This window comes from Brassica napus, chromosome C5 (genome assembly GCF_020379485.1).
Source record: "Brassica napus cultivar Da-Ae chromosome C5, Da-Ae, whole genome shotgun sequence".
Classification (NCBI taxonomy): Eukaryota; Viridiplantae; Streptophyta; class Magnoliopsida; order Brassicales; family Brassicaceae; genus Brassica; species Brassica napus.
Genome location: NC_063448.1, coordinates 14,151,184 through 14,177,885, shown reverse-complemented (window position 1 = coordinate 14,177,885; position 26,702 = coordinate 14,151,184). Strand labels below are relative to the sequence as shown.

Here is a 26,702-nt window from a genome sequence, read left to right as displayed (position 1 = left end):
TTCCGGAAGCTTTACCTCGGATTTAAGTGGAGGTTATTGGTTGTTGTATTTTAATGGATTTGAAAATTCGAACTAAATCTAGTGTTATTGGTTCTATGATTTTTAAATATGTATTAAAATCATGTGTTATTGGTTTAATGATTCATAAATTCTATATCAAATCAAGTGTTATTCAATCGTACGGATTTACTAATAAAATTGACTTTATAATGAATTTGAATGGATTTTTTTGGATATTTTGTTAAAAATACAATGACTCAAATCCGAGGAAAAACCTCCGGATTTGTAAATATTAATTCGAAAAAATTTAAAAATCTGTATATTTTACTTGGATTTATAAATACTACATGAATTTCTAAATCAATCAAAATATATAAACCAATAACACCTCCTGAGTTTTTGTAGGGGTTATTGGTTGTTGTATTTTAATAGATTTGAAAATCCGAACTAAATCTAGTGTTATTGGTTCTATGATTTTCAAATCTGTATTAAAATCATGTGTTATTGGTTTAATAATTCATAAATTCTATATCAAATCAAGTTTTATTCAATCGTACGGATTTACTAATATATTTGATTTTATAATGGATTTGAATGGATTTGTTTGGATTTTTTAGTTAAAAATACAAAGACTCAAATCCGAGGGAAAGCCTCCGGATTTGCATATTTTACTTGGATTTATAAATACTATATGGATTTCTAAATCAATCAAAATATATAAACCAATAATAACTCCTTTGTATTTTTAACAAAGAAATCTATAAAAATTCATTCAAATCCATTATGAAATCAAATCTATTAGTAAATCTGTATGATTAAATAACACTTGCTTTGGATTAGAATTTATAAAACATAAAAACAATAACACTTGATTTCAATACAGATTTTAAAATCATAGAACCAATAACAATAGATTTAGTTTAGATTTTCAAATCCATTAAATTACAACAACCAATAACCCCACTTAGAGAATCAGTAATAACTAAACTATTTGAATAACTAAAGATTGAATAGATTTTGAAAATTCTTAAACTAATAACATTAGATTCTATTAAAAATTTTGAAATCCATAAACCAATAACAATGAAATATCAAATTTTCCAAAGTTTATGAAAATTCACTGGATTTTATTAAGATTTACTTTTATTACATGGAATCGCTTCACATTTTAATAGCTATTTGACATCCAGTTATATTAGCTACTGGTTTTTTTTTTCTTAGGTCAACTAACTAGTCCCACGAGATCCACGACATTCCCGTATTCTTGCGATTTAACGCTAGTCCGGATGGCCATACGGGGTTTCGAAGCCGGGTACGTATTGAGACTGTTGCTCCCTCAAGACCACGAGCTCACCACCGTGTGGTTATATTAGCTACTGTTACATATAAAGAATACATTTGTTACGTATAAAAATATATTAGTAATAGAAATTATAAAAGAGAAAAAGACAAAAATAGCACTAAATCAAGTTTTTGTTCCCAAACTAGCACTCAAGGTCAAAAGTCACAAAAATAGCACTTAATGTTTTATCAAAAGTCACAAACTTAGGGTTTAGAGTTAAAGGGTGGGGTTTAGGATTTAGGGTTTAGGGTTTAGGGTTTAGAGTTTAGGGTTTAGGGTTTAAATTTTAGGATTTAGGGTTTAGAGTTTAGGGTTTAGGGTTTAGTGTTTAGGGTTTATGGTTTAGAGTTTAGGGTTTAGGGTTTAGGGTTTAGGGTTTAGGGTTTAGAGTTTAGGGTTTAGAGTTTAGGGTTTAGGGTTTAGAGTTGAGAAATGAGGTTTTGGGGATAAGATTTCAAATTTTGAAAAATAAAAAAATTAAAATTTTCAAAGGATAAACTTAGAAATGTGCTATTTTGGTCATTTTAGTTTTTGAGTGCTATTTTTGTGATATAAACTTAGAAATGTGCTATTTTGGAGATTTGCCCATTATAAAATGTCAATGAGTTTTGAGATTACTGAAAAAAGCTCAATATGCACCCTAGATAGGCATACAAGATTCACAATAAAATAATTGAGATATTTGAAATTAATGGCCTGAATACAATACTTAGTAGCTGTATTGTAAAAGTTCTTCTCGTTTTTTTTAGGTAACACTGTCGATACAGTTGGTCAAATCAAACATATGGTGCACTCTGAAACATAGATTTAAGAACTTAATCAGATTTTTAGAAACCATAATAAATTGTTTGCATCACAAACATATCAATAGTCAAGCCATTTTTATCATTCGACAAGTATTAAAATCTAAATCAATACTACAATTTACTTTTGTTTAATAGAACCTAAACCCATAGCTTCATGTTTTCATTCCCATTTGGAATCTTCAATATAACTTTAGTAAGCTACTGTTATATATAAAAACCACATTAATATGATCCAAGCATAGTTAAATATATAAGCTTACAATATAATGCATAAACTTTTTTTTTTTGTCATCAAAAAGCTTCATTCAAAGATCAACCTGATCCTAACATACTAGCCTGGAGAGCTAGCTGTTGTGGAACTAATTGATATATTTGAGCTAAATTGTATGAATAAAGTACTTAATTTTATAGTTGGATGTTTTTTTCTCTTTTGGTACTATGAACAATCATCTAATGACACTGAATTTGCAAAACTTATATAAGAACTTAATCAGAAGATTTATCAAACCATAACTGGATTGTGTAATCAAACATTTAATAATGTTTGATTACACATTATAAGTTTTGTACCTTAGATCAACAACAATATAAGTTTTGTACCTTATAAGCAACAATAATGTGAAAATGCACCTTATAAGCATAATGTGATATAAGTTTTGTACCTTCGATCACATTATAAGTTTTGTACCTTAGATCAACAACAATATAAATTTTGTACCTTAGATAAAATTTAGTACCTTAGATCACATTCATAAGTCATGTAAACAAAATGTACCTTAGAACACATTCATAAGTTTTGGCTTTTACGGTATAAATATTATACAAACCTATTAGTAACATGGACAAGAGTAACAGAACCTGTTTTTTGCTTTTGCTCACCAACCTATGTCTAATCTAAGCATATTTACAAAATTAATAAATTAATAATTTAATTTCAGTAAGTATATTAATAAATATTTGGATGTGATGAAAAGTGTGATGATATGTAATTATAAGCAATACAATTTTGAACACATAAAAATGAAGGTTTGTGTTTTCGTATAATAAATATCATAAAATGTATCAAACATTAATTGCATTATATGATATATAACAAATATATTTAAAACTATTTCAATTAAAAATTCATCTTTGTTTAAATTTCTTAATAAATTCTATAAAGTTGTGGTGAATTCACATTTACAATAATTATAGATCATCTTCAATATTACATATTGTTAAATTACATCCAATTTGATTTTTTAAAATACACATCTTTAAACCCAAATAAACATATTATATTATAAAGAATAAAATGGAACACATATTTTTATATTTAACACATTTATATAGATTTTCAGTTTTAGTTTTGAAAAAAAGGTATTTTGCGCTTTCGAAACGTAAATGAAAGTGCAAATCAAAATATTCTGCGTTTTTTCTTGTTTTTAATTTTATGACCTTATAGAGATATGTAGCCAATGTTTCACACCTACATAGGTTATAGTAAATTATATTTTCAAAACAAATGTGTGTTTTATGTTGTATTGGTTTAGCAACTAATTTATGTTGTCTGTCTTTTTTTCCTTTAGTGATCTTTTGAATTCAAAAGAGTTGAACCCGCAAATAGTTATGCAGTTTATATTTGATGCAGAGAAACTAAAGTAATCGTGAATGACTAAATCCCCTATATATTAACTGAGAAGCATTTGAAAAATTAGAACCTTAATTTTGTATTAATTAAAAAAAACTCTAAATCCTAGGTGGCACTCTAAATGCCTTCTAAATTCTATTTCAAAGAATTCTAGAGCATCTAATATAAAGTGTAGTTTAATCTAATGGTGTCACATTATTTTATAATTATATAACACTAGAGAACATTATATTAACCTAAAATATAAGAAGTGTGTATTCTTTCCTTAAATAAAAGCTACGGAATTACCTAATATGATTTACATATATATGGCAATTAATGATTATGAATAATAAAGATTTGATAACAATTTTTGCATCCTTCTTCATTTTTGTTTAAATTTATATTATTAAAAAAAATTAAACAATCACATTAACCATATAATAAAAAATTAGATTTTTTCTTATATGTTATATTTTGAATTTTTTAAAATGACTTTAAATTACAAAAATGAGGAAACGTTATATGTTATATATTTTTTTTAAATGACTTTAAAATACAAAAATGAGGACACCTTATATGTTATATTTTTCTTATATGTTAGAATTTTCTTATATGTTATATTTTGAATTTTTTTAAAACGACTTTAAATTACAAAAATGTAAGTTTACCTTAAATAAACGACTAAAAACATTAAAATGTCATGTATCAATTCGATGGTTGATTTGAAAGCTTTCAAAACCATATGCAAGATAAAATTAAAAATAATTTAACTGTGGAAACAATACTGTTAACTTTTTTCAAAAATGTGTTCGATGGAAAAAGTAAGGTTTTTATGTCATAATTTGTTTAATATTCACTAGAGAACATTATATTAACCTAAAATATAAGAAGTGTGTATTTTTTCCTTAAATAAAAGTTACAGAATTACCTAATATGATTTACATATATATGACAATTGATGATTATGAATAATAAAGATTTGATAACAATTTTTGCATCCTTCTTCATTTTTTTTTAATTTTATATTTTAAAAATAAATAAACAATCACATTAACCATATAATAAAAAAATTAGATGTTTTCTTATATGTTATATTTTGAATTTTTTAAAATGATTTTAAATTACAAAAATGAGGAAACCTTATATGTTATATATTTTTATAAAACGACTTTAAAATACAAAAATAAGGACACCTTATATTTTATATTTTTCTTATATGTTTGATTTTTCTTATATTTTATATTTTGAATTTTTTAAAACGACTTTAAATTAAAAAAAAATGTAAGTTTTTCTTAAGTATACGACTAAAAACATTAAAATGACATGTATCAGTTCGATGGTTGATTTGAAAGCTTTCAAAACCATATGTAAGATAAAAGTCAAAATCATTCAAATGTGAAAACAATACTGTTCACTTTTTCAAGAATGTGTTCGAGAGGAAAAATAAGGTTTTTATGTCATAATTTGTTTAATGTCCACTAGAGAACATTATATTAACCTAAAATATAAGAAGTGTGTATTCTTTCCCTAAATAAAAGTTACGAAATTACCTAATATTATATACATATATATGGCAATTAATGACTATGAATAATAAAGATTTGATAACAATTTTTGCATCCTTCTTCATTTTTTTTAATTTTATATTATTAAAAAAAATAAATAATCACATTAACCATATAATAAAAATTATATTTTTTCTTATATGTTATGTTTTGATTTTTTTAAAATGACTTTAAATTATAGAAATGAGGAAACCTTATATGTTATATATTTTTTTTAAAACGAATTTAAAATACAAAAATGAGGACATCTTATATGTTATATTTTTTCTTATATGTTATATTTTGAATTTTTTAAAACGACTTTAAATTATAAAAATGTAAGTTTTCCTTAAATATACGAATAAAAACATTAAAATGACATGTATCAATTCACTGGTTGATTTGAAAGTTTTCAAAACTATATGGAAGATAAAAGTCAAAATAATTCAACTGTGAAAACAATACTGTTCACTTTTTTCAAGAATGTGTTCGATGGAAAAAATAAGGTTTTTATGTCATAATTTGTTTAATGTCCAATCCGATCAACCCATGATGTATTAATTATACTTTTGTTCCATTATTTTTAATAAAAATTGATCTGATCCATCGGAAAAAAATTATATAATAACAACAAAAAATATTTTATATATATAAATAAAATAATCAAATATATAAAAGAAACTATCGATAATATATACAAATAAACTCACTCTGAGCAAAGCGCAGGTCTTATCCTAGTTTTACTATTATTTTATAGTCTAATTTATATTTTGGTAGTTAAATATATTAACTCCTATTCAGTTTAAAACCATTAATTAGATTTTCAAACCATTAATGTTCAAGAATCAGCAAACAATCTAAGCCTACTCCAGAATCAGATCAAAAATTCAAGACAAGTAATCAAGGCTATTGATTGAGAATTAAACACCTATGCAGAATGGAGAGAGTGCTATCGGCGATAGGATCCAAACGACTATTTCTATTTCACCAACAATCAATCATCATTATCAAGTCTTCATAGCATTAGAAATCCAACGTTCAGTGATTTTATTAAATCCAAAATGGAAATAAATAAAAACTCATTAACAACGATAAAACAAAACCTTACGCGTTCTGTTGACCCAACATCTGAATCAAATATAAACGAGACCGTAACCGTATTGAGTTCACACACAACATTTATTATAAAGATACAACACAACACATGTTTAAATTAGATAGAAAAAGCCTGTTGGGACTTGATGCGTCTCTTTCTAAGGCGTTCAGCGATGATGAAAGAGAGCTCGAGAGACTGCGAGGCGTTGAGGCGAGGGTCACAGTGCGTGTGGTATCGTGACCCCAAGTCATCGAACGTGACTGTGCGTGAACCACCGATGCACTCGGTCACGTTCTGACCTGTCATCTCTAGGTGAACACCTCCCGGGTGGCTTCCTTCTTGCTCGTGCACGTCGAAAAACGCCCTCACTTCAGCCTAAAAAATATTTTCAATTACAAACGAATTTATGTTAGGTTATTTTGAAACAATAAATTATCAAACTCATATAAGTTATATGAATAAAACTACTAAGGGTAGCAAAATAAAAGTAACAGTGATGAAGGACACGTTCTTTAGTTAGTATTTACATTAATTTTTTAAGGACCACCTAACTTTAGAGAAAAACATTTCTGTCAACTTTGGCCCAACCAAAGTCTTTGTCGCCTGTCGCTATGTTTCACCTACTACCACCACAAACACATGCTAATACTTACTGTGCTGGAGAATAATTTCTAATCATTTACTTTCTAACCAATAGGGAGATTTTTTTTTTTAATGTAAAAACGTACCAAGATGGAGTCAAAGGGACGCGTCTTGAGACCACAAGGAGCCTTAATGGTGTTTCCATGCATCGGATCACTGACCCAAGTCACAATCTGTCCAGCACGCCTCACGGCTCGGATCAAATGAGGAAGCTTGACTCTCATATTCTCTGCTCCCATTCTTGTGATAATCGTGATCCTTCCAGGCTTATTATCAGCATTCAAGATCTCAATCAGCTTCACCAGCTCCTTCGGATCCATCTTATCACTCACCTTGATTCCAAGAGGATTTGCAACACCTCTTAAGAACTCGACGTGGGCTCCATCGAGCTGTCTGGTTCGCTCACCGACCCAGATCATATGAGCAGAGCAGTCGTAGTAGAGGCCAGAAGTAGAGTCTAGCCTTGTTAGTGATTGCTCATAAGGCAAGAGAAGACACTCATGAGAAGTCCAGAAGTCTGTTGTTTGCATTATGGGATGGTCGAGGGTGAGTCCAGCAGCGTGCATGAAACCAAGCGCCTCATCAACACGGTTAGCTAGTTCACGGTACCTACCAAACAAACCAATACAAAGATTTTAAACAAAACATACCCAAATATAGACAAAGTTAAAAAAAAAAAAAAGGAAAAATCCTAAATTTACTCAAAGAAGAACAAACAGACAGATTACACCGAACAATTATAGGAACACTGGTTGGATCAAAATAGGCCGACACAAGCACACAAAAGGTAGAAAGATCTCTAACTCTTTACATCCATCTAGACACGAACGAACAAACAAAGCATCTTGTTTTGTGGCAAATGGCAATTAACGAGCAAACACAAAGATCCAAAAGCTCTCTAACAAAGATGTATTTTTAATATATTTATTTTACCTGTCTCCTTGCTCACTTTTTTCAGTGAAATCAAGATTCCACTGAGTAACTCTCTGCATAGCAGCATAACCACCAGTAGCAAAAGCTCTCAAAAGATTCAGAGTAGCTGCAGATTGACAGTAAGCTCTGATCATCCGCTGTGGATCAGGGATCCTAGACTTGGAATCAAACGCATCTCCGTTGATGTTATCTCCTCTGTAACTCGGCAGCTTCACTCCGTTCCTCTCCTCAAACGAATCAGACCTCGGCTTCGCAAATTGACCCGCCATTCTTCCAACCTTAAACCCCATCAAAATTCAAACTTTATCAAAACCCACCAAAATTCAAATCTCAAAATCGACAAAAAGGTTCTAACTTTATCAAAACAGAGGCATACCTTAACGACAGGGACTTGACCACCGAACATCAAAACAGCGCCCATCTGGAGAAGAATCCTAAAGGTGTCACGAATGTTGTTAGCGTTGAACTCTTTGAAGCTCTCCGCACAATCACCTCCCTGTAACAGAAACGCTTCGCCCATCGCGGCTTGACCTAGCCTCTCCTCGAGCAACCTCGCTTCTCCGGCGAAAACGATCGGAGGAAAAGCCTCGATCGTCTCCAGCACAGCTTCAAGCTCAGCTACATCAGGGTACTCCGGCTGCTGAAGAGCTGTCTTCGCCTTCCAGCTCTCCGGCGACCATTTCGATTTACCCACATTAACTCCGACGGTCTTCGTCGCCGTCGCCGGAGTCGTTACCGATGAAGATGGTGGTTTTGGGTCGGTTTGCACGGCGGAGATCCGGAGGGACGTGGTTCTTGGCGCGGCGGGGGCGAAGGTTGATTGACGGTGGTTGTATATCGATGGTAGATTCAGGCTTCCGTTCATGAGCGCCATTTTTGTTTTTTAATGGAATAAAATGTCTTTTTTTGTTTGGTGTTGAGATTTGTGTGTTGTGATGTTTTTTTACACGAAACCTGAGAAGTGTTTGGAAGAGTGGTCTAGGGTTTTATAAACCAAGTTGTTGTGTTTGGTGAAGCCTTGTTGTGTGTTTGCGGTAGGTGGATCATATGTACGGGTATTATGGTAAATAGCGTCGGGATTGGTGGAAAGGTTATTTTTCTCAGTTTGTAATATACGGTAACCGGTTTACGTGTTTTATTACACAAAACCATTTTCGGTTTAGCTTCTTTAGAAATAGATTCGTGCCTGCACTATGAAACCAGGGAAAATACATACCTAAATAATATTAACGTGCCAAAATATTCATAAACTAAATAAAAATTTGAATTGCATACCTAAACTCATAATAAATAGCTAAAACATGCCTATAGCCGGTTATATGATGATTTAGACTATTTTTTTAAAAAAAATTGTAGTTTAGTCCTTATAATTCTATTTTTTTGTTAATATACCTTAAATAACTTAAATAATCAAATTTATCGTATTTATAATTTTAATTTGAAAAGTACAATTTTATTTTTTTTACCAGATTTTAATTAAATTTAAATAATAAATTTAACTATTTATCAAAAATTTAGATAGTTATCATATACAATATATTAATTAATTTAGTTATCAAAGTATGTTATCTACCTTATTAAAACATGAGAATTAATTATAAATAATCTTACTCATATGTAATATTTACAAGAAATACCACTCAATTTATATTTATATAAAATTTTCTTTACAAATATAGTCATTCAAATTTTAATCAACATAACTAAAAATACTCTTTAGAAATTTGATTTTACAGTAGAGATCTTTAATAATATTACCCTTACTTAATAAAAAGAAAAGAATGGTTAGTTAACCAAAAATAGTTTCGAACGCATCATCTCAAGAAAACAAATATCGCACAAAACCACAAGACCATATTACATTATTTTTATTTTGCTACAAAACTAGTTTGTAATATTAATAATACACAAAAAGTTTACAAAACTATTTCCCGATTAATTCTCGTATAATTACCAAATAATTGATTTGGCGCTAGCACTACAAGAAAACATAATCTTAACGAGGGCGGTTTTCCACGTTATTTCGTCGTAAAAGACGCTTTACGACGAATTAGCGAGGAAGCGCGTTTGCTCGTTACTCGTCTGTCGTAACACATATTTCCTCGCTAATTCGTCGTAACTTAGCGAGGAATATATTTCGTCGTAAAGACGAAGTAGAGCTATTCGTCGTAAAGACCACGTCAATATTCCACGTAAGGACGTCGCTATATTTCCTCGTAAATACCTCGAAAAGAGTTCCTCGCAATCTACACGTAAATACCTTGAAAGAGTTTCCTCGCAAAATACACGTAAAAACCACGAAAGGATTTCCTCGTAAAATACTCGTAAATCTTTCCTCGTTATTTCCTCGTAAATGGTTCCTCGTAAAATACTCGTTTAGTATTTCTCGTCATTTCCTCGTAAGGTTTCCACGTAAAGAGGTCGTACATTAGCTACGAATTTACTTCGTTTTTATTATTTTACAGAATTTAAAAATATAATTAAAAAATAAATAAAATTATTTAATTTAATAATAAATTAAAATTTAAAATAAAAATAAATCAATATGAAAATATGTTATATATAAATAAGTTTTGAATTTATATAATACAACAACCGGAAAAAAAACTAAGGGTCGTTCATCGCCCGGTAGAATTCATCACTCCTCCTCGTAACATCCGCCTCGTTATGTACGTCGGATGACTCGCCTTGAATGGGATGTTGTTGTCGCATGTTCCTCAACATGGACTCCCATTCCGGATTTGTGGCCGCAATAACGTCCAAGAAGCCCTCGACTCCACCCATACGAGATTTTGTCGCGGTCAACTCGTTACGCAGCTGAGCGGACTCTCTACGCAGCTCAGTGACTTCATCATCCCGTCGCTGACCATAAGACGATGTCGCTCTCGGAACATCGTTGACGGAACCAATACCCAACGTCCGTCCCTTTTTTTTAGGGACAACCTTAAAAACAAAAAATAAATATTGTAAGTAAAAATTTAAAGTTAAATTAAATGAATAATAAAAAATTATTTTTTTGAAAATTTACCTCCTCGTAAATCTTATCCATTTCAAGTGTGGATAAGGTGACGGGTAATCCGTCGGTAGACTGCTGGGTCAACTGAGTCTGGCGGTCTTCAACCCGAGCAACTACGTCGTTGTAGATTTGCTCGGACTTGCCATCTACAAATACGCCCGCCTTGTTCTTGTGGGTCCTCTCGTAAAGTTCCATAAGAGACGGGAGATGTCCCGTCTCTTTGGCCTAAAAAACATTTAAGAAAGTTAGAATAAATTAATATATATATTAAAAAAATTATTTAATAAAATATTTAATTACCATTTCCAAACGGACACCGGCGTGGGGTTTTTGGCCCGTAGTGTGAAGCATCGGCCCGTTTCCGTGCTCATCGACCGTGTTACGAGAGTTAGAGCAACCATGGGCGATTCTAATGGAATCAGGAAGGCGCCAATAACGGATGAGGCCATCCCACACATCCGTGGTGAGCTCAGCGGGTTTGCCACGCTCATACCCCTGCACGATCCAGTCACCCTTCCAGTTGGAGACCGTGTCCAACAAGCGAACTTTCGCCTTCGCGTTAAACTTCTTCCTCACCCTCTCAGTGATCCCCAAGGCCCAATTATATTTTTGTTGTTGGAAAAAATAAATTAACAATTAGTTTTTTAGAAAGTATATATATAAATCATGAAAAAATTAAAGTATATATAATTAATTAATAGAAACTTACAGCGTAAATTTTGAACCACGTCTTTCTGACGTAGTGAGGCGTCTTACTCCAGTTTGGATGTGGCATGGAGAAGTAACCCTTGATCGTGTCGGTTACGTCCGATGCAAGACATCCGTCAACCCCCCACCTGGAAAATACAAATTTAAAATATAAATTATTTTTTAATGTTATAAAAGAAATTTAAACGAATTAAAAAAAAATTAATGCAACATACCACAAAGTTCCGTCCGGTCGGTCTGGGTCGATGACTGGTAAACCTTCTCTGCCTGGCAGACTGAGAATGTCCTCTACAGTGTACTGCGAGTAAGGAGCACTCGGAGGCACCATCAAATCAGGATGAATATCGGCGGCCATCGGAGGTGCCATCGGAGGAGGCACAGGAGGAGGCATCGGAGGAGGCACATGAGGAGCCGATGGTGCACTAGAAGAAGTAGACCCAGAGACTCTCTGAGTGTACTGAGTCTCGGGGACAGTCTCCTGACCCGAAGAACCGGGAGCGGAAGAAGAGGCCGGGTCTAAACGACTACCCGGCTCACCGAAGATCTCTCTGTAATGGGCAGTAAGTCTTCCTTTTCGAACCTGGGAAAAAAATGAAATTTTTAAAATTAACATCAACAATATATTTCCCAACATTATCCACCTAATCAACACTAAATAACATAAAATCCGCAAACCTATCTAAATTCCCTATACTAACCACCTAATCTATCCTAAACTAACCAAATTAGAGAAGAATCAGAGAGGCTTACCATTGCTACGAAATGGAGAGGAAGTAGAGAGGAAGTAGAGAGGAAAGAAAGAGTGAGCGCTCGGGTGTATATATAAGATTACATATCGTCGCAAATTCCTCGTAAGTTTACGACGAAATAGCGAGCAGTTACAAAGGCCCATGTTTTTTTTACGAGGAAATTGCGAGGAATCACAAAGGCCCGTGTTTTTTTATACGAGGTATTAACGACGATTTAGCTTACGAGGAATTAACGAGGCTTGCTTTCCTATAAATATACCCACAACTCTCATTCTCAAACCACACACAAACTCCCAAATCACACCTTATCTCAAATCACATTCCTCAGCAAAATCCTATTCAAATTATAAATATTTGAAAAAAATAGGAAAAGGAGAAGATATTAGAATTCATGTGGGCGAGACTTACGTATTATAATTGCTGTAAGTCTTGCCACATGTTAATCTGATATTTCTCTCCTTTTCTTTTTTTTTCTAGTTTTTACACTACGAGATATTTACGACGATTTGTACTTACGTGGAATTAACGGGTTTTATGTTTAAATCCTTTTATGTGGTCTTTACGACGATTTCTGCTTACGTGGAATTAACGAGTGTTTTGTTTAAATCCTTTTACGTGGTATTTACGACGATTTCATCCTACATGGTATTTACGACTATTTCATCCTACGAGGACTTTACGACGACTTGTGCTTACGTGGAATTAACGAGTGTTATGTTTAAATCCCTAGAATCCGAAACCCGAAACCCGAAACCCCAAACCCGAAACCCGAAACCCCAAACCCGAAACCCCAAACCCCAACCCCCAAACCCGAAACCCTAAACCCGAAACCCGAAACCCGAAACCCGAAACCCAAACCCCCATCTTTAATTTTCTACTTCATATATTCCAAACTCCATCTTTAATTTTAAGTTTCGTCGTTATTTTTAACGAGTGTTATGGTTAAATCCCTAGAACCCCAAACCCGAAACCCGAAACCCGAAACCCGAAATCCAAAACCCGAAACCCCAAACTCCAACCCCCAAACCCGAAACCCCAAACCCGAAACCCAAAACCCGAAACCCGAAACCCGAAACCCCAAACCCGAAACCCAAACCCGAAACCCGAAACCCCAAACCCCAACCCCCATATTCCTTATTTTTTACTTCATATATTCCAAACCCCATCTTTATTTTTAGGTTTCGTCGTTATTTCCTCGTTGTCTTACATTTTATTTATGACGATTTCATCCTACGTGGTTTTTACGACGATTTCATCCTACGTGGTATTTACGACGATTTCATCCTACGTGGAATTAACGAGTCCCGCGTTCTTTATTTTTATATTTCGTCGTTATTTCCTCGTTGAACTACGAGGACTTTACGGCGATTTGTGCTTACGTGGAATTAACGAGTGTTATGTTTAAATCCCTAGAATCCAAAACCCGAAACCCGAAATCCAAAACCCGAAACCCAAAACCCCAAACCCCATATTCCTTATTTTCTACTTCATATATTCCAAACCCCATCTTTATTTCCATTCCAAACCACAATTCCCACATTTGCTTATTCATCAAACAAACTTCCAGCATTACCTTATTCATAAAACAAACCCCCTCATCTTATTCATAAAACAAATACATCAATCGGATACATCGACATTCTCGTCATCACTAGAAACATCATCATTTTCATTAAACTCGTCTTCAACAGCTTCGTCTGTGGCATCATCGGTAAGATCTTCGTACTCGTGATTATGCGGATCAATGAGAAGGATGTCATCAATTTCTTGTTCAGGTTCCTCGACTTCATTTATCTGTTCTTCTTGCAATGGTGGTTCTTCTCCACTGATGATTCGTCCTCGAGGTGTAACTTTGATCACTGCTAACCAATTTATACCTGAATCTCTCATCCGAGGGTATGGAAGGAAGCTAACTTGGTCTGCTTGTGAAGCTAAGATGAAAGGCTCGAATTTGTTGTACCTTCGTCCACCGTTGACATCAACTACACCGAATTTGTTAGACCGAACACCTCTGTTGACGACGGGGTCGAACCATTCACATTTGAAGAGGACGCATTTCAGCTTCAGTATCCCTGGAAATTCGACTTCAATAATCTCCGTCAAGATCCCGTAGAAATCTGTTTCCCCTTTCACACATATTCCATAGTTACTGGTCGCCCGCTGTCTACCATAGTCATATGTATGAAAAGTATAGCCTCGTGTGAAATACATCTGTGATGTGGTGACCTTTACAAGTGGAGATTGAATTACTTCGTGTAACCACTTAGGATAATCTGCATCGTCGTCGTCATAATCAACCTGCAAAAATAAAGAGAATGTTAATGAAATACAGATCATGTATGAAAAAAAAGTTTGAGTTAATACCTGATTCCGCAACCACTTAATGAAGTGTTGATCTTTCCTTTTGTCTACGTCACTTGTGGATATACCAGGAAATGTTTCTTCGACTTGAGAAACAAATAGGCTGTAAAATCACATTTTATAGGAATGAATCTCTCGCAATTATACAATTAATTATACTTATATGTGTTTCGAAGTGTCAATATATGTTACCTTTCAAAATAACGCATCAATGGATCTTCGCAATTGAGTAGAATATAGGTGTGTGCACTATGAGCGTCTTGTTCACTCGACCACCAAACCTCTTTAGACTTCCCACCGAGTCGCCCAATCTGGCTAAAGATGTCTGGAACACCAGCAACTGCATATGTTGGCGCAACACCACCATCATCATATCTTCTTGGAGCTCTTCTCCGGGTACGTACTTTTGACGCAAAGTAGTACGATGTGAAGTGAGAAACTTCTTCCGTCAAACTTCCAGCAATTATAGAACCTTCAACTTTGGCGAGGTTCTTTGCTTTTCCCTTCAAATATTTCATGGCTCGCTCATACTGATACATCCATCCGTAATGTACAGGTCCACGAAGCAATGCCTCATATGGGAGGTGGACAGCTAGATGCTCCATGACGTCAAAAAATCCGGGAGGAAATATCTTCTCCAAGTTGCACAATAAGATGGGAATGTTCTCCTGAAGCTGTTCCACAACTTCTTCTTTAAGAGTGTGTGTGCTCAGATCCCTGAAAAATGCTCCAATGCCTTTTATATTCAAAAAAAAATTAAACACATTGTTAGTCATATATTATTTTGTAAATTATTGTGATATAATACACTACGTACCTGCAAGTGCTTCATGTACGTTTGTTGGAAGTAGCTCCGCAAATGCAAAGGGCAGTAGTCGTTGCATAAATACATGACAATCATGACTCTTCATCCCGGAGAACTTTTGACCCTTTTCAACACATCTAGAGAGATTCGAAACATACCCATCGGGGAACTTCACTTCTGATGCCACCCAGTTGAACAACACCGACTTTTTTTCTGAAGATAATCTGAATATCGGAACGGGAACTTGTCCATTGCTTTTAATATGTAACTCGCTTCTTGAGCAAATATCCGGCAAGTCCAACCTCGATTTTATGTTGTCTTTTGTCTTCCCTGGGACATTCAATATTGTATTCATGATGTTCTCAAAGAAATTCTTCTCTATATGCATCACATCGAGGTTGTGGCGCAGAAGAAGATCCTTCCAATATGGCAACTCCCAAAATATACTCTTCTTGTGCCAGTTGTGATGAACACCGTAAGAATCTGGCATATTACGAGGGACATGCCAATTACCACCCCAACGAACTGTTTCGTTAGCTCCGTAGTAGTCGATTTGCGCTTCAATTTGTTCTCCAGTTAGATATGGAGGAGGAGTGTCTCTCACAACCCTTTTGTGCCTAAACAAATTCTTGTTTCTTCGGTAAGGATGGCCAATGGGAAGAAATCGACGGTGACAATCAAACCAACTTGTCTTCCTACCATTCTTCAGTTGAAACGCATCTGTCGTTCCATTACAATATGGACAAGCTAATCTCCCATGTGTAGTCCATCCAGACAACATCCCATAGGCAGGAAAATCACTTATGGTCCACAAAAGCATCGCTCGCATCGTAAAATTCGTCTTCGTTGAACAGTCATACGTCCTCACCCCTGTTGACCACAAATCCTTCAACTCTTTTATCAGTGGTTGTAGGAAAACATCCAGGGACCTTTTTGGATGGTTCGGACCAGGTATTAATATGGTCAAGAATAGTAACTCCCGTTGCATGCACATCTCCGGTGGCAGGTTGTATGGAGTAAGAAAGACTGGCCACAATGAATATTGTCTCCCTGACATTCCGAACGGACTAAATCCATCTGTGCATAATCCGAGATACACATTCCGGATATTGCTAGCGAAATCTGGATGTACTTTGTTGAAATGTTTCCAGGCTCTTGCATCTGATGGATGAGTCATCTCACCATCCGTCTGAGTATGCTCGGCATGCCATCTCATCTTTCCAGCAGTCTGCTCTGATTGATACAATCTTTTCAATCTGTCTGTAATTGGTAGGTACCACATCCTTTGGTACGGTACCCTATTACGTCCCCGTCCTTGCGGCTTGAATCGTGGCTTCTTGCAGAATCGACATTCTTCTAGCTTCTCATCATCTCCCCAATAGATCATGCAGTTGTCGATGCAAACATCTATCATCTCCGAAGGCAACCCAAGACTATAAACCAGTTTCTGAATCTCATAATAAGAATCAGCAGACACATTGTCTTCCGGCAAATACTCTTTAAACAAGTCCGCCCATTCGTTCATGCAACTTTCAGGTAGATTGTGATCAGTTTTAATATTCATCATTCTAGCAGCTAACGACAATTTAGAGAGACCTTCTCTACAACCACTGTAAAGTGGTTGATTCGCCGCGTTTAACATTTCGTAAAACTTTTTTGCATCTATATTAGGTTCTTCATCTTCATCATGAGCTACGAATGCATCAGCTACCATATCATGAACCCTATCATAATCTACCATCTCCTCCTGATGGTAACTATGTTCATTATGCAAATGATGATCAACCGGTTCTTTTTCCTGAAAATTGCTATTACTACTACTAGCTTCGTTCTGATCATAATTAAAACCTTCTCCATGTTGAAACCATATATAGTAATTTGGCGTGAAACCTCTATTTATTAAATGCTTCCAAACATTTTCACGGTTTGCCAGTTTCGAATTGTTGCATTTCCGACAAGGACAGAACATCTTACCACTTTCTTGGGCGAGCGGTGTTGAATTTGCTTGATGCATAAATGTCTCCAGACCCACAAGGTATTCTTTCGTCACTCTCCCGTTAGCATCTCTATGCATATACATCCACTTCCGCAACTCGTAAATAGTCCCGGAGCCAGCCATTTTTTTTCTTTCACGTTTTTTGTTGTTGGTGTGTTTAAAATGATGTTCAAACATCCATATTTATAGGATAATTCGAATCTGGTAGTTGTAAATTTCCTATGAATTTACGACGAAAATTAATTAGGTGGGCAAAAAAAACGTGTAACACCTATAAAGTTGGTGGATTCAAAAATTTCCTCGCTAAATACACGTAAACTATTTCCTCGTAAATACCACGCAAAGTTTACGTCGTATTTACGAGGAAATAGTTTTTCCTCGTAAAATACTCGTAAAATTACATCCACTTTACGACGAAACACTTTTGTCGTTACTTTACGAGGAAATAACGATGACTTTAGTTTTTCACGTAAATTCCTCGTAAACTCGACATAAATTTACGAGGAATGTTTTTTCTCGTTAAATTTCGTCGTTAAGCATGTGTTTTCTTGTAGTGTAGGTTAGGGTCAAGAGCACACATTATGCCTAGTGTAATTAACATTGGTTTTGATAACTACAAACAAAAATTACAAATTTTTAATTTTATTTATATTATATATATCACGCAAGCACATAATAAGATTTGCAACTAAAATAACCTAAGAAAATATAAAAAATATTTTATAAACTTTAAGAACTAGTGAGATTAAATCAGGCTTTAAATTATGATACTGTTTTTATGTTGTTTTCTATTTATTTAATTTTTTTGTATCAAATATTACAATATGAAATAATAATAAAAATAATATATTTATATTATTAAATCTATTTTATTTGATAAAAAAATATTTCTATTTTATATATCACCATATATTAAAATTTATTTCCAATTTTGAAATTATAAATAAGGTCAATTTGATTATTTTAATTATTTGTGGTACTTTACAAACAAATAAAATGATAAAAACTAAAAGATAATAATTTAAAAAAATAAATCAATATATTTTAAAATGGACTGACACGTGTCAGTTACGAGGCATGTTTTAGCTATTTATTATGAGTTTAGGTATGTAATTCAAATTCCTATTTAGTTTAGGAATGTTTTGGCACATTAATATTGTTTGGGTATGTATTTTCCCTGGATTCGTAGTGCGAGCATGAATAAGCCGTTTTACCGTGTGTTTTGCGGTAGGTGGATCATATGTACGGGTATTATGGTAAATAGCGTCGGGATTGGTGGAAAGGTTATTTTTCTCAGTTTGTAATATACGGTAACCGGTTTACGTGTTTTATTACACAACCATTTTCGGTTTAGCTTGTTTAGAAATAGATTCGTTGCATGTTTATGTTTTGAACTTTTGATGTTCAAGATTTTTTTTTAATAAAAGGTGATCTCATGTTTGTGTGTATTTGTACACATGTTGAGTAGTAAATCAAAGTAATATAATTATTATATATACTGATTGATAATATATAAAAACATGAAAAAATGGATAGAGATCTAAAATTGGGGTTGAGTAAAAGCTATATAATCTCTCGCCTCACCTAACACCAGTCGTGAAGAGCAGAACCCCACCATAACTACTTCGCCAACTCCCACTTTTGATGTAACTTTTATTTATTTTTAATTGTTTATCGTTTCAAATTTTATCGGTTTAGATATGTTAGTGTTTACCAAACCTTTTTGGTTAGTTTTTATATATTGATACATTTATAAGAGGCAGGTGTTTCAGGCTCACCCAATTCGTGTTCTAATGCCATTTATAATTGTTATTAACGATTAGTACTATATTTTCAGACAGAAAACTGAAAACTTTAAATTTCTGAAAAACATATGTTCCGGACTCCTCATAACTCATAAGATCAAGGACCACAAATAATGGATATATCTATGAGACTATGAAGTTTTGGTTTTGGTTCTGTTTGTTATACCGTCCTCAAAAATTGTTGTAGGTAGAGAAAAATGCATATGAGAAGAAGGGAAGAGCATATTCTTTTACGTGGAGAGGTGATTATAATCAAGTGAGGTCGACCACACGGAGTCTTGTCCTTCAATATGTTGGTGGAAAGGAGATGTTAGGTGAGTTGACTTTAGGGTTATTTGCTTTTTACAAATATAAGAATGCTATAACTAGTTATCAATTTTATGAATAGAATGAATAAATGAAACTAATAAAATAGAACATAAATAAATCAAACAAAAGAATTTATAGAATGAAAGGTTGGAATTTCATTCTATCTCATTCATGAACCTTTTAAATTATGAATGTTTTATAACTAACTTTTTTCACATATTCTATAAAAAAATTATTAGAATGAGATTTATTTATTTTTACTATATGTGGATGGTAAAAAATTTAGAATCTATATAAATAAATCATTACATACAATCTTATTCTAAAATTGTAATCCAATTACACCTAAGTCATTGGCAACGTCTTTAATTATCTCTTTTTTTGTAACTATTCTTTTCCTTTTCCATCTTTCTATATTGTTTTTTAACTAAATCTTTTTTTTTATTGTCCCTGTGTTTTACAGATATTTTGAGATATATAAGAAAATTCAAGAAACCAAAAACATATAAAGTCTAATTAGTAACCATCAAATTTGTTCTATTTTTTTCTACAATGAAAGAAATAAAAAAAAAAGTTATTCTTCATAAAAGGTAACACTTTTTAGGAATGTTAAAAAATATAGTGTTTTCTTAACTCATTTGATCACTAGTTATCCATCATTTGATCACTAGTTACATCGAAGGACGGAAACAGTGTTGTAGTAGTGGAATCAGCAGACTCCACTATTTTTTTTAAAACTGTTTTTATGTAATAAAAAAAATTTTGACTTCAATAAAAATAAAAATTTGACTCTACTTGCAAAATTTGACCCTGGTACAAAAAGTTTCAGGTTCCGCCACTAGTTACAGACATAGTAAGACAAGAGGTTAAGGTTGAACCAGAAGCACCGAATGAAAGTTTGTTTACCGGACCTCTTTTATATGCCTCCATTCTTTTTCTTAGTGGCCTAGGATAACTTATCTTTATCTACACTGATCTAAAATTCATGTACAATTCAGCAGAAAGAAAAAGTTCCAACTACTTTGAATGTGTATCGGATGACTTACCAACAAGGCCGACTAAATGCCTACTGGACCATTCAAACTTACAAATAAGCCCATGCTAAGATTTAGTGGGCTTAAAAACTCCATTGAGCTCAATATTTTACTGCCATGTGTCTTATAATTTGCCATACTCATCAGTCATCACACGTTCACACGTGTTTTCTTCATCATCAAATTTGTAATGATGTAGATATTGAGCCAATTGTACTTGTAAGCTGCCTTTTGGACTTTATCAAAGAATCATGCCGACAAAAAAACACTTGAACGAGTACAAAACTGTCGGGTACAAAACATGGTGAGAAATACGTCAGATATATAGTAGTTTTAGCCTTTTAGGTACATGCAATATTTGTAACTGATTTAACATTTCTTTTTAAAAAATTAAATTTCTACGAATTACTTCATCAATCATCATAATCTCGTTTTCACCTGTTGTCCAGAGTTTTCATATTTTGTTAGAAATACGTCAGATATATAGTAGTTTTAGCCTTTTAGGTACATGCAATATTTGTAACCGATTTACCATATTCTTTCCAAACCCCAATTTAAACAGCCTAATATATTTAATGTAATACTATATAGCTGAGCAAGTTATACCCACCAATACGTTTAATTTGTTTGTTCAATGTTCTATTCTATATGGCATGTTATATCTTAATTTATAGAACTTGAAAAAGTCAATATAAAAACTTAGATTTTCGTTTTTGTAACTAGTATACTTTTATCTCAAAAGATTGCGTTCACGAAATTTTTCCTCACAGGACCACTTTCCGAATTGTGTTTCTTACATATTTACATGCCTACATGTAGATAAACATTATCTTTAACTTTTTGGCAGCATATCAATCTTACGGCATCTAGAAATTTTCGCTCGTGACGCACATGTCGACAATCTACGTACAAGAATTCAATTATGTAATCTCGCCGTGAAGTCCTTTGAAGCATAGTGAAATCGGTTCCAGAATCAATCACATCCACTGTTCCTTCTTTTTTTGACACACGAGAAAGAAAAATGGCTTCTCATACTGTTTCTAGCGGACAAAAACCACACGTTGTTTGCGTGCCTTACCCTGCTCAAGGCCATATCGACCCTATGCTGAAAGTAGCTAAACTGCTCCACAACAGAGGCTTTCACGTCACTTTTGTCAACAACGTCTACAATCACAACCGTCTACGTCGGTCGCGTGGGCCCAACGCGCTGGACCGGATTCCTACGTTCCGGTTTGAGTCTATCCCTGATGGTCTACTAGAGACTTATGGGGATAAGATGCAGGACATCCCTTCCCTTTGCGAGGCCACTATGAAGAATTGTCTAGCTCCATTTAAGGAACTTCTTCAGCGGATCAACGCCCGAGATGATGTTCCTCCGGTGAGTTGTATTGTAGCTGATGGTATTATGAGTTTCACTCTTGACGCTGCGGAGGAGCTCGGTGTCCCGGAGGTTGTTTTCTGGACCACAAGTGCTTGTGGCTTCCTGTCCTATCTGTACTTTCACAATTTCATCGAGAAGGATTTATGTCCATTAAAAGGTATTATGATATTAATCAATGATTTAATCCATGTTATAATATTAAATTTAGTTTCATTTCTATTACTGAAAAATATCGAGATATTAAATTATTATTAGTAATAAAATAGCGGTGAATTTTGCAGATGAGAGTTACTTAAACACACGAATAGACTGGATTCCATCCATGAAACACCTAAAATTAAAAGACATCCCATCCTTCATCCGTGCGACTAGTCGTGACGACATCATGCTCAATTTTTTTCTCCATGAGACTGACCAACTCAAACGCGCTTCCGCTATCATTCTCAACACGTTCGATTATCTTGAGCATGACACCATACAATCTTTGCAGTCTATTTTACCTCCGTTATACCCTATTGGACCGCTCAATCTACTAGTGAATCGTGATATCGAAGAGGATAGTGAGATAGGACGGATGGGATCGAGTCTATGGAAGGAGGAGAAGGAGTGTCTAGACTGGCTCGACACCAAACCTCTAAACAGCGTTGTTTACGTTAACTTTGGTAGCATAACGGTGATGAGCGCAAAACAACTCGTAGAGTTCGCTTGGGGTTTGGCGGCAACAGGAAAAGAGTTTTTGTGGGTGATCAGGCCGGATTTAGTAGACGGTGAAGTGCCGATGCTTCCGCCAGATTTTTTAACCGAGACGGCTGGCCGGAGGATGCTAGCGACTTGGTGTCCTCAAGAGAAGGTTCTTTCTCATCCAGCGGTAGGAGGGTTCTTAACGCACTGTGGATGGAACTCGACTATAGAGAGTCTTTGTGGTGGAGTTCCTATGGTGTGTTGGCCATTCTTTGCTGAACAGCCAACAAATTGTAAGTTTTGCTGTGATGAATGGGGAGTGGGGATGGAGATCGGTGGAGATGTAGTGAGGGAGGAGGTCGAAGCGGTGGTAAGAGAGCTAATGGATGGAGAGAGAGGAAAGAACATGAGGAAGAAGGCGGAAGAGTGGATAGGCTTAGCTGAGAAAGCGACGGAGCATACGTGTGGTTCATCGGAATTAAATTTGCAGATAGTTATTAACATAGTTCTCTTACAGCACCTCCATCCTAGCATCCTAGCATCCTAGCGAAGGAGGTGACTTTCTAAACAATAAAAGGTAAAAGTATTCTTACACGATGTTTTTTTTATCTAAGAAACTAAAGCTATTAGATACCTTTTAGATCTTTCTTTATAAAGTTAAGTGTAATAAGTGGTTAGTCTTTTAACAGAAAAAAAAAGATTTAGGGTTTGATAGGTTGAATCCCTGGTTTTATGGTTTTTGCTCTAAGATTTAATCTTTAAATTTTTAACTATAGTTTAATTTTCTTTTGTTGTAGATTTTTTTCCAAAGTACTAATCAAAATTTTTTTAAACTAAATCATGATTGTTTTAAAAGACTGTAAAAATAAAAATAGCTGTTCACGGCTACTAAACCTCTTCACTCTTAATTAGCATGCAAACGAAATGCTGTTAAAACATTAACATACTTTTCTAAGAGCAAGCTTTAGAGCATGCGTACTGGTGGTTTTGTGTTTCTTCCTTCTTTCCTTATTGTTTATTTGGTTTTTTTCGAAACCAACCTTCAATTTGGAGTCAACTACAAAACCAACCTTTTTTTTTATCATTACTATTCACCCTTAAAAGTTCTAAACTCTCGTTATGTTTTTGAATTATTTACAAAAGTGCCATAATTAATTAATTATTTAATTATTTCAAAAATGGGAAAAACCCTATTACACCCTAAACATTTTTTCTTATTTACAACAATGTCATTATCATCAATTTTCCAACCACCATGAACCACTATTTTTGAGCTCTTAAAAGCTCAATAATTCAATTTGTAACCACATTTTCTCTTTGTAAACTAACAAATCTTCATTTTCTCTCATTTCCTCTCCATTTTCATCTAAAAAACTCCCTATAACTTTCATTTTTATAATATAAACTTTCATATTTTTGAGTTTATACAGTTGTGAGTCGAGAAAGGTGGTTCTTTTTGGTCATATTTGGAGCTTGGACGGTGGTAAAGGGTGAAAACAAGCTTTACACCGAAAATGTAACTATTTAATGGGTTTTCGTCATTTTTCAGATCTTTATCGCGATAGTAGACTATTTTGTATGTCTACGCTTATATGTAGACTTACGATGCGGTCTACTTTTCAACGCACAAGTTACTTTTGCAATTGACAAAAACATTTTTTTTTTGTATAGTAGACTTCCCTAGAAGTCTGCATCTTAACCTTTGAAAACAAAAACAAAAAAGTTTGTAGACTTACTAAGAAGTCTACGTAAAGAGGTTAGTTTTTACATTTGACTGAACCTTGGGAAACTTTTGACTTTTCATAATAGACTTCACCGGAAGTCTATATTATGTAGACTGGTAGGGATTACAAAATGTCAGTTTTGCATTTGACCAAAACTTTGACTGCGTTGAATAGGTTAGTTTTGTATTTGACTAAAATGTTATAAAGTTGACCAAATAAAAAAAATAGTGTAGACATTATTCATAATGTATTTTCAAGATTTTTTAGTTTGATAATGTGTGTTAGTTAATCCTAATGGTCTTAAACTATTTTGAAAAGATAATCTTTTATAATTATGAAATTATCAACATTTTGGTTTCAATATCTAGTTAATTAATAAGTGTAGACGTCTTTATAAATCTACTTTGTAATATTATCAAACATGAAATTTTTCTTCGCTTATTTTGTACACATGGTGAACTTGTGCATGATGGTTGTACACATGGTGAACTTGTTGAGATGACACAAGAAGATTATGATCTCGACAAGAAAACCGAGATGGTGGAGCTAACGTATTCCATATCAGACATAATTTAGAGCAAATGGGTCATGATACTCCTCCTATTCATGTCACGAATGATCGACAAGTGCGCAGTTTGATCGAGTTATGTAAGATGCATATTGTACGCCTTTGTGTATCAAGACAGTGTCAACTATACTACAAATTTTTGATTTAACTATATTTTAGATAATAAGTGTAGACATCTTTGTAAGTCTACAAATGTAGACTACTGTTAAAGTCTACGTCGTAAATACTATTAAAAGTAGCATAATATTTTTTACGATTTAATTATATTATAGTGTGTTAGTAGTCTGCTTCTGCATTTTTTTGTTTGAAGTATACACTTGAAACTTATTGCAAAATTTTGTGATTAGTTTTACTCTTCAAACTTCTTAGGAATTTTGTATAGATTTTTTTCTTCTCACATGTGTGTAATCGTTTGGTTGATTAGAGTATCTTGTGAAAAAATTAATAGCTAACAAAAATTAATAATATTATACAAGTGAAATACAACTAAAAAAAATACTACAATGTTTATAGATTACGCATCATATAATTATTTACAAATGAATATTTTACTATGACAAATTATTACAAAGCAATTTATTAAAAAATATTTTTGAGCGTGTTTGATTTTTCATAATCTTGATGCCTCAAATGAAGTCTTGGAAAAGAGTACCTGCAAAGTAAGATAAAGTTATGACAAAAATATAAGAAAAAAAAATTAAATCATATTTTAGTAGACATTTTATTAAGTCTACTTAAAATTTATGGCTTAGTAGACTTTAGTTGAAGTCTACTAGTCCTGACTTTTAAGTTGAAGTCTACCGTGTCAGAAAATTTTTAGATCTGAAAAATATATACATTAAAAAAAATATGAAAATGAGTTTATATCTAAAAAAGTTTAGAAAAATAGAATTTATAAGACAAAATAGTAGTAAATTAAAGACATAAAGTTTGAATATGTAATTTTATTTAAATATAAATACAGAACACATATTTAAAATCTATAGATGTAAATTTTATATTTATGGATGAAGAGAGAACAACCATGGAAAACAATAACTGCAAAATAAGATAAAACTATTAATAAAACATAGGGAAAAAAATTGAAGTCATATTTTTGTAGACTTCCACTGAAATCTGCTTAAAATTAGTGGTTTAGTATTTTTTTTTTGAGGTCTACTAGGTTTAGTTTATAAGCAGACTTCATTAGAAATCTACATTATCTAAGGCTCTAACTGGTGACCATTAAAATAGGAATATGAATGAGTAGGAAAGGAACAAAGAGGAACAAAATAAAAGGAATGAAAATGAATATTTATTCCTTTTGTTCCATATCAATTTTGATAAGGAATGTTTTTCTTCTGTAGTTCCTTAAAATTCAAGGAATGACAAGGAATCAAACGCAGCGAAAATTCCTCATAAATGGTATAATTTTAAAGAATGAGTAGGAATTGACTATTCCCATTAATTCCCTATGTCACCATTTGGACCCTAATAATTTTTCAAATATGAAAAAATCTGTACCTTTTGAAATGTGAAAAATAGTTTTAAATATGAAAATACTTCACAAATAGATTTGTAAGATAAAATAGTAGCAAAATAAATGCACAG

At 33.3% G+C, this 26,702-nt stretch overlaps 2 protein-coding genes across 2 annotated transcripts; one reads left to right on the top strand and one right to left on the bottom strand.

Moving 5' to 3' along the window:
- Window positions 1-6,327: 6,327 nt before the first annotated feature.
- On the bottom strand, window positions 6,328-8,997 carry LOC106452058 (phospho-2-dehydro-3-deoxyheptonate aldolase 1, chloroplastic-like). The gene is made up of 4 exons (XM_013894071.3): window positions 8,352-8,997; window positions 7,976-8,253; window positions 7,129-7,651; window positions 6,328-6,775 (listed from the first exon to the last, which is right to left on the bottom strand). The coding sequence occupies exons 1-4, from the start codon at window positions 8,847-8,849 to the stop codon at window positions 6,518-6,520; spliced, it is 1,557 nt and encodes a 518-aa protein (XP_013749525.2). The 5' UTR covers window positions 8,850-8,997; the 3' UTR covers window positions 6,328-6,517.
- Window positions 8,998-20,568: 11,571 nt separating this feature from the next.
- On the top strand, window positions 20,569-26,549 carry LOC106345317 (UDP-glycosyltransferase 85A5-like). Its single transcript, XM_048756831.1, has 2 exons — window positions 20,569-22,296; window positions 22,421-26,549. Exons 1-2 carry the CDS (start codon window positions 21,780-21,782, stop codon window positions 23,365-23,367), a joined length of 1,464 nt encoding a protein of 487 aa, XP_048612788.1. The 5' UTR covers window positions 20,569-21,779; the 3' UTR covers window positions 23,368-26,549.
- Window positions 26,550-26,702: the final 153 nt, after the last annotated feature.